Raw genomic sequence first — 9466 nt, forward strand, 5'->3', positions numbered from 1 at the left:
GCAGATGTGGAGTACACACCTGGCACCCAACCCACCGTGTACCGCGCAGAAGGAGAGGGCAGTGGGCGGTGCCGTTTGATGAGCGTTTGCTCATCTGCTGCTACCGTACATGGCGTCTCACGGGGCTCCGCGTCTGAGGAAGAGGATGAAATGCTGCGCCGCAGCTGATGGACTTGAGGACCTCTTTGACCCGGGATGGGGCGAGACCTGCAAGAGGAGCTGTGCGTATAGGAGGCTGGCCAGGGCCCCTGCAGTGGGGGCAAGAAGACAGCCACTGGGGCGGAGCCACCGGGAAAGGCTTCTAGAAGGATACTGACACGTGGAGAGAGGATAAGGAAGAAAAAGGAACGAGGAACTCCAGGAACACAGGGACATGTTTCTAGACCCGAGTCTGCTTCGCCTAGAGGCCCGAGGCGCAGGTGCGAGGGTTTGGGGCATAAACACAACGTAGTTACGATGAGTACCACTGATCTCCTCTCCGGACTAGGAAATCAAGCTGGAGGGGGGGGTCGGCCACGGACAGCACGTGCAGGGACCGTGGGAGCCACCGAGGGGACTCACTTAACGCCTGGTCTGCCTATTATTTTGCAAAGATGACTGGCTGGGGAGGAAGCTAGGCGCCGTCTCCGTTGTGGGGAGAGACGTGGGTAGAGGCGGGCCCGGGCTCGGCTGCTCTAGCGTCTGCCTCCGCCCGCGCCCCGCCACGCCGCCGTTGCCACCGCCCGTCCCCCACCCCCGTCCCCAGCCCTGCCTCGGCCGCGCTGGCTCCGGAGGGGCACCCGGGCCTCGACTGCTCTCGCTGCATCGTCACTCGCGAAGCCCAGCAAACGGGTCCCCCCGCCAGCAGCCTCGGACGCCGGGAGGCTCGGCCTGTTGGGCGCGGGCCGCCGGGCCGGGGTGGTGCGGGGCGCGGGGTGGAACCGGGACCCCACCGTGCCGTCGGAGCCGCGGCGCCCCCGGCGGCGCCTCGAAGAACTGCAGCGCCGCCCCGCGCCTGCGCGCTCGCCCGTCCCGGGGCCCGGGCAGCGCGGAGCGAGCGCGCCCCCTGCTGGCCGGTGCTGCATGCGGCCCCTGCGCCGGGCCTGGGAGGTGGCCTCGATGACGGCGGGCTTGGAAGCGGGTCGGGCCTGCTACCTAGGGGCGTGGGCGGCATGGTGGCCCCGCCTGGCTCGGCAGTGACCTTCGCCGACCCTTCTGACGCCCCCTCCCACCTGCCCGCCCGTCCCTGGCAGGGAGGTTCCTGAGACAGGCCACCCGCGCACGAGGGTCCCGGCTTTCCCTGGCACTTGTCACTCAGGGGAAAGAAAAGCCGCGGGTGAGCAAAAGTCCAAAGCATTATCAGTTCACTCATTATGCAAACGTTTACTGCCCCGGGCTGAGCTGGGTTTCACGGTGTCCCAGACACAGATTTCTGTCTCCCACCTGCCCTCACCCGGACTGATGTGCCCTGCTGTGCCCTGGCCTGCCCGCCGCTGTGGGCCGTTGCCAGAGCACCCAGAGCCGGCTGCCCCTGAATGGGCACTTGGCTAGCAAGCAGGTGCCCGGGAGGCTCCACCGGGCATGGAAGGGGACACCGCAGGGAGAGGAGGGGCTGGGGTGGCAGGCCAGGGGTTCTGGCAACCCAGCAGGGGGTGGGGCGTGATTTGTGGTTGAGACACTCCAGAGCTGGAGATACCATCCCCCTCCTCCTGCCAGCCCCTGGCGGATAGACCCTGCCCACAGCCACCCATCTCTGGGCTCCCAATGTGAGGGGCCTCAGGGTCCTGGGGCTCACCCCAGTCTCCCCACCCCTCCAAGAACTCTGCCTGCCAGCCTCCACTGGACCTCCCCAGCCCAATCGCCTGCCCCACCCCCTTAACAGGGACATGCAAATGAGCGTGGGGCACCTGGGTGCAGCCACCCCCGCTCTCACCAGCCCCAGCACTGGCGCAGCTCAGTCCCCTGCACACCAGTGGGTTCTTTAGCCCACCCAGCTATAGGCCTGAGCCCGCGCAGACAGTCCCAGTGGCACAGCCCTGGCCATGCTGGCCCAGTCTGCAGGCGAAGCCAGTCTGTTCCTTGGCCCAAGTCTCCTCTCAGGGATGCAGAGCTGGGGTGCGGGGACAGTGAACAAAGCCCCAGTCTGTGACCCTACAGCCTGTGACCACCCAGCTGGCTCCCTCCTCACCCCCAGCAGCTGCTGCCCTCCAAGGTGGTCAAGGCCTTCCCAGAGCCACTGTTTCTCATTTAGGGTGAAGGTGAGAGAAAGGGACAGGTGTGGGCAGAGAGGACCTGAACTGGCTGCCTGGAAGAACACGGGGACCCTGTGCAGCCCCCACTGGGCCTGCCTTCACAGACCGCCCCACCTGGGACTGGCCCGGAGCAGAGACTGCAGGCCCCACATGAAGGCAGAGGACATGGGGCCCTTTTCAGCTGTGTGGCCTCAGGCATACCACTCCCCCTCCGAGCCTCCCTCCGCCCCCGTCAAGAACGAGGCTGAGGAGAGTAGCTGCTGCTCTACGGCACGGTGAAGGCTAAGCACAGGCAGCAGGAAGCCCCGAATGAATGGGGCCATTTGGTGCTTTTGGTCCATGCTGACCCCTCCCCTGCTCGCACACACCTCCCTTGGTGTCTGGGCTCTAACCCACAGAGCCAGCGCACACAGAGGCCACTAGCCACGTCTGCATCATCCCTGCCCTCCCCACGTGGCTCTCCTGTGCCCTCATCCGACAAAGAGACCAGGGTGAACGTCCCACCCAGGGTCACGCAGTGAGCAGGAGGCCTGCCAAGGCCCAGCAGGGCAGCCAGCAGCCCCTGTGCTGACTGCGGGCTCCAGTCAGAGCAGAGACCCCCAGCCTGGGGTGGGGAGGGGGCCTCGCTGGCAGAGTCCGGTCACTGAGGGGTGAGCAGGCTGACGGGGCCAGCAGCACAGCCTGGCCTCTCCCGCCCCCACCTGCCCTGCACGTGCAGGCTCTGCCCTCCCTCACAGGAACGCGCCCTCTGCTGAGCACGTCTGTTCCAGTCATACCTTCCAGAACCAGGGAAAATCACGGATGGGCCCACTGGGATCAGGCCAGAGGTAACGCTCCGTGGGTCCCCTGGCCTCCACAAGCCCCTACTCCGACGCGGTGCTGTTTGTCTCCTGGAATTCAGTTCAGAGTCAGCACCCAGCAGTCCCCAAAAGGTCTGATTATTTCCTTTCTCCAATGTGTAGTTACCCTGCTGAAAAGCCATACAGGCCCCTTTGGAGAAGGCTGGAAAAAGACCAACAGGATAAATTTCGGGGCCCTTCCTCAAGGGGATTTGCCCCTTCATTCAGGGGCTTCTGGGTCTGTAACCTGGCTGCAGTCTGGGAGTTGATTGAGGGCCACGACTCTGGGTTTTTAGGTCAGACTTTTGTTCACGTGACCGAGAACTCTACTCATACACATCAAGTAAGAATTCAATAGACTCGTCTATTTTACTTCTAGGAACACCGTGACTGTTCAGTGTGGCAGACGATGGCAGTTGCTGCTTTGACCCTGCTGTCCATCACAGGGGCCATGCCCACCTTGTTTGGGGGGTTGACAAATGTGGCCCGGGCCACCCCAGGATCCGACCGCCCCGCTGCACTTAGGTTTCCTAACTCAGTGGCTGCAGCTGCCACTGTGACGTCTGACCTGCCAGAGAGAAGCGATCACAGAGCGCGTGGAGGAGGCTGGGGCTCCCCTCACAGATTCGTTTCTCACAGGCACGGCAGAAGGTGTGTCCCCTGGACCCTCCCAGGGCAGGGGAACTCACCCCAATCTCCCTAAGCCTTTGAATCCCGTCCGCTACAGTGCACCAGGGTGGGTCTGGCGTTTCACCACTTTACGTAGGTCACTCTTGGCCCACGTTTCAGCCCCCCAACCACCAACCAGGCAGGGGCCTTTCTAACCCAAGAACAGCAGCATTCGGCCCAGAATCTCTGCTGGGTAGCCCCTGTCAATAAACGCAGCTGACCCACTTTATGTTCCTTCCCCGTCACCCCTGCCATAGGGTGTCCTGGTTCTTTCCTGCTTTCCTTCTGGGTCCTCATCCAAAATTAGAGTGCCTTGACATTTTGTGACCCAGCGTCAGTTTTGGGGGCCTTGAACATTCCCAGGCACTGATAAAGGTATCTGGGTTATTGCCCAAAGCACTGAAAGAAACTTGACCTGGCCCTGAGCCAGATTCCTGAAACCCCCACGTACCCCCACACTCTGACCCCTGGCTATGGACTCACCTAGGTAGGACACCTCTTTCCTCTCGCCGTTGCAAGGATGGCTGCCACCCTTGGTGAGCAAGTTCCCCTAATGCAAGCTTCGGACTGAGCACCCCGGCGCTCGGCGCTGCTGTCTTTGGGTCCCAGCCAGCCCCATTTCAGGATGGCTTGGGGCACTCCCTTGTGGCAACTTCCCGGTACCACTTTTGGGGCGATTCCAGCCGTGGGCCCAGAAGGACAAAACGCCCACCCTCAATATCCATTCTCACACTCTTCCCCAGATTTCTATCAATATAAATTGGGGAAATCGCGTAGTTCTTTTGGAGTATAGAGCATCCCCTCATGGGTCACACCTTGAACCTCCCCCTTCAGGGCCCCGGCCACGCCAGGTTTGCTGAGGGCTCGGGGCTTTTGCACGTGCTGTGCCCACTGCCTGGGAGCTGCTCTCCTCGGTTCTCACCTGTCACTGCTGAGCTGAGACAACCCCTCCTCAGAGTCCTCCTCCCTGACCTGTGGAGCCACAGGAGCAGCCCCTCAGTCACCCACCCGCCCCCCACATTCTGGCATCGTTACGCTTCCGTTGCTCCCCGCCCTGTGAGGACCTGACATTGACTGACTGCCACGCGCCTCCCCAGCTACGCCGTGCACCCCGGTGGCCGGGACCCCATCTTGCTCACAGCCGAATCCCCAGCACCAAGCCCAGAACCGGGCACACAGCAGATGCTCAACAAATATTTTTAAACTGTGCAAAGGTCCACCGTTCATGTCCTGGCATACAGACAGCAGGCCCAGCTGAGCACAGCAGCGCGCACCTGTAATCCCAGCACTTTGGGAAGCTGAGGTGGGAGGATTGCTTGAGGCCAGCCTGAGCAACGTAGTAAGATCCATCTCTACAAAACACTTTTTTAAATTTGCTGTGTGTCTGTAGCCCCAGCTCCTTGGGAGGCTGTGGCAAGATGGTCACTTGAGCCCAGGAGTTGGAGGCTGCAGTGAGCTACGATGAAGCTACTGCACTCCTGCCTGGGAGACAGCAAGACCCTGTCTCCAAAAAAAAAAAACAAAAACAGACAGCAGGCTTGGGTTTCATTTGTTTATTGATTTCCACCGGATTACTCCAGAAAATATTTAAGATGGGTGGGGGGATGTCAGCATCGCCCACCTCCCACATGGCAAGAGCGCTGAGCATGTACAGTAAGGCACGGTCCCGTATCTCGGGAACGGACGTCTCTGCAGGGTGTAAACTCCAGGGCCCCAGCACTGTGCTGGTTACAGCATGGAGCAACAGCCACTTTCCTAAGCCCGAGTGAGGCAAACTACATCCGCACAGATTGTGAAATGGCGTTTAGGCTTCTCCCTTCACAGATGAGAGACCAAGGGTGTGTCCCACCGGCCTGCTCCCCCAGCAGGTCATGGACATCACCACTCTGGCTGGCCTGAAAGGGTTTAGCCAGAGGGGATCATGAAGTGACCAGGGCTGGAGCAGCTGGCCAGGGCAGCTTCTGTTGCATCTGTCACCTAGCACAGCCAGGGGATGTGGGTATAAGCTTTGGTGAGGACCAGGGCTTTGGAGCTGGACCCCACGGGGTGAGTCCAGACAGACAGGGAGCAAGCAGTGGGCCGAGAAGAGAAGGCGAAGGTGTGACGTCACTCAAAGATGAGCTGCACCCAGAGCCCACCTCCTTGGAGACTGCTTGACCGAGCGGGAGGCCGAGGCAGCTGGCCGGTCCTGGCAGGGGGTGTGAGCTACCAGCGAAGGAGACCCTGTTCGGAGCCAAGGCGGGGGAGCCTCCCTGAGGTTTCAGCCACCCCCCGCCACCCCCGGCTTCCCTGTCTGAATGTCTGGGGTTCCAGTTCCAAGGTAGGATGGCCAGAACGTGGCCATGGTGTCAGGTCCATCTGGAGTGTGGGCTGCCGCCTAGTGTCCCTGGGAGGCAGAAGTTTCTTTGCCTGAAAGAAAGGAAGTGGGGAGAGAAGAGCAAGTCACCATGAAGTCACGCTTCAGACACGTCCCCTCTGGGCCGGGAGAGGGAGGGACAAGATGCCTGGCTCGTGGCCACTCCATTTGCCCATTTTGTTCCCTGAGATCTACAGGAGAACCCAGAATCTCTTCTTTCTCCACACAGATGACGGACAAATAACAAAAGGACAAAATGTCACCGCACGCTTGCCACGCGCCGGGCCCTGCAGCCCGCTCACAGCCCCCCGGCACAGCGACGGCAGCGAACGCGTGCTGAGAGCCCATCCTGCGAGGAGTAGGCTGGGATCCGGGAACCGGCCGCGGGCCTGTGGATAGCAAGGGGGGGCCTGGACTCAAACTACGGCGCGTGGCTGGGCCTGCAGACGGACGTGCGATGACACACGAGGATCTGCGCGAGGGTGAGGACACTGGGCCAGAGGAGGCCGCTCTCAGATGAAATGCACCAGGTGACAACTCCCCAGACACACACTGCACACAGTGGGAACACTGGCAACAGCAGCGCGGACTCACTGAGCTGTCGCTCTGTGCCGGGCCCGGGCGCACGCTAAGTGCGCTAGTCCTTGACGGCCTGTGAAAGAGGCTCTGCCACGCGCCACTCAGCAGAGGAGGAGCCGGGCTAGCCAGGCTGACGGGCAAGCCCACGGCGACAGCCGGGAGGAGACGCGCACAGCCCAGGTCCCCAGCCCCCGCCCACCCGCCTCTGACATTAGCCCGGGGAAAGGCCAGGCCTCTGGAGAAAACCCTCTGCCACGTTCTCCCTCAGATACCTCTTTCGGGGAACCCATGATCAAGGCAGAGGAAGCAGAGCGTCTGTCCTCTCGTCCCTGCCCCACAGCCACCTTTGGGGGTGGGGCTGGGCAGTTAGTTCTGGCAGTGTGATCTGGTGCCCCCTGTACTTTGTCATGACAAGTGGATGAGCAGTGTGCTCCTCCACCCAGACCCTGAGACCTGCGACAGGCCGGTACCAGCTGTGCGAGGAGCACTCACCTTTAGGGATGAACTTCAGCGAGCTGCTGAATATTCAGAATCGGGACTGTCCCCGCTTGGGGCCATCATTCAGGAACTCGTGGCCCAACCCATTGCCACACCTGCCACAGGACACCTGGGAAGACCACAAAGCAGCCACTTGAGCTCTGGCTGTGAAACAGCCGCAGCTATGACCCTTGGTGCTACCAGCAGATGGTGTCTCTCCCCGCAAGCCCATCACCCAAGCTAGCTGCCCACATGAGATCGACCTTCATCCTGGGGCCAACCCAGGAAGGCTGTCCTGTTTCCCATGTTCCCCCAGGACACCAGGCTCTCCCAATAGTCTGGGCTGGCAGCCCTGACTGAGGCCAGAGGCCTGGAAGAGGCAGACTCTAAGCCCCTGGAGCTGCGGGGTGAGCAGAGCGGGGAAGGTGGGACTGGCTCTCTGGCCCTCCCTGGCTCTCCAGCCCCTGCCCCTGCCACCTACCTTTAGGGCTTCAGGTCGGTTGTACTCTGGACGCTTGGCCACACTATCAGCGTGGATGGTCTCGGTGAATGCTGGCCATGGCGACGAGTGTGCGTACTTCGAGCGGCTGGAGAAGAGCTCGTAGCCACACTTGGCACACACGTAGATACCTGGGGCAGGGGAAGGGCAAAGGCAGAGACATTGGCTCCAGCCTCTTGGGGGCGAGCTCCCAAATCCTTGGACCCAGGCAGAGGCAGCCCTGCCCCATTCTGGGGGTGGGCTGCACTCCCTCCCCATGCGCCCGCCACTCGCAGGCCTCAGGTTGGCTCTGTGGGGGAGACACAGCACTGAGCTCATATTTAGTGGCTGTGCCAGAGACCAGGAGAGTCGCTTCTCACACTTATCTCCTCGCTCTTCTCAATAGCCCTGTGACGTGGAATCTTTCACCCGTTCCATCCCCCGAGTGAGGTGTGGTGATACGCAGACGCTGCAGGAACCTGGGAGTGTGATGAGGACACCCACTCCCACCCCGCCCCTTTGGGACCCACTTGGTGGGGCCCTGACCAGCACAACCACCCGGCCCCTCCTCAAGTGGCCATCCCTGCTCCCCAGCAAAGCCCTGAGCTGGACACCCAGCCACTGGCCTGCTCTCCAGGCAGGAAGAGAATGGTCCCAGAGAAAAGGCCTCCAGGCCAAACAGGGAGCCCAGGAAGACAGAGAGCTGGGGAAGAGGATCCCTAAAATATCACCCTGGGGCGGAGGGGGCAGGGAAGGTTGCAAAAGTGACTTGCAGAACTATCTGAAGGACTAAAACAAGGAACCTCTGGGGCACTGAATCACCTGGGGACAGCCTCCCTGAGTCTGTGAACTACTCGGCCTTTACCAGGAACTGGAGAAGAAGGCAATGAGGAACTAGAATCCGCGAAGGGAGTGGAGCTTCTGGCTTGACAGAGCAGCCTGAGGACAGCTGGGGTCCCACAGCCAGAGGTCTCTGGGGAGGGCTGTGCCGGGTGGTCCTGTGTCCCAGCCCAGCCCCCTAGAGGGCTGACACCGGTGGATTCCACCCCAGGGAGGCCAATGCCCTAGTCTTGCCTGTGGATGTGTTTTTACCAAATTAGTCCACTACCAGGCCAGCCCAGCCCCCAAGGGGACTCGCAGGGCCTCTGGCAGCCTGGGCTAGTGCTGAGGGCTGGACATGGCCCAGACCACCAGTCTGTCTAGTCAAACTTCACTGGCAAAAGTTCACTGGCCCTGGGCAGGTAGGGGAAGCACCTGGAGGGCACACCCGATCGGGAACGGGACATTCTGTTCTTACTGAGTGAGCCATTCCGAGGATCCCAAAAAACGGGGGAACGGGAAAGGCTAGGGGGATGGACAGCCCAGTCACAGGACCTCCCGTGGACAAGACCTTCCATCGCGACCCTGCGAAGGCCCGACCCTTACCCGGATGCCCCACCAGCGCCACCACGTCCATGTACCCTGGCCCCCCAGAGTCGCCCCGGAAACGGCCTCTTTGACCCTGGAGACCTGTCCTCCTTCAGGTCAGCGACCCCTCCCTCTAACGTCCCCTCTCCTTGGGTATCCTGCTTTCCCCGCCTCGCAGACTCCGCCCTCCTCCGCCATCCGCTTGACCCGCGGCCGCTTCTCTCCCGCGGCCACACGCCCCATTCTCCTTCTCGGGGCTCCATCTCCGCCGAGGGCAACGACGCCCGCCGACGCTCCCCAGCCGGCCGCGGCACGAACCCGGCTCAAAGTGGTTCTGGAACGCCTCGCCCCCGAAGAAGCTGCAGAACGACATGGCACCACTCGGACCGCTGCGCGATCACCGCCTCCGACAGACAGGCCGCCAACCGTT

The 9466-nt window shown here is 61.8% G+C and overlaps 1 protein-coding gene across 1 annotated transcript; it reads right to left on the reverse strand.

The window, feature by feature from the left end:
- Positions 1-5283: 5283 nt before the first annotated feature.
- MSRB1 (methionine sulfoxide reductase B1) lies at positions 5284-9455 on the reverse strand. Its single transcript, XM_012647627.1, has 4 exons — positions 9355-9455; positions 7633-7781; positions 7167-7281; positions 5284-6148 (listed from the first exon to the last, which is right to left on the reverse strand). Exons 1-4 carry the CDS (start codon positions 9407-9409, stop codon positions 6117-6119), a joined length of 351 nt encoding a protein of 116 aa, XP_012503081.1. The 5' UTR covers positions 9410-9455; the 3' UTR covers positions 5284-6116.
- Between the last annotated feature and the right edge of the window lie 11 nt (positions 9456-9466).

Source organism: Propithecus coquereli, unplaced genomic scaffold, assembly GCF_000956105.1.
Source record: "Propithecus coquereli isolate 6110/MARCELLA unplaced genomic scaffold, Pcoq_1.0 Scaffold27, whole genome shotgun sequence".
Lineage (NCBI taxonomy): Eukaryota > Metazoa > Chordata > Mammalia > Primates > Indriidae > Propithecus > Propithecus coquereli.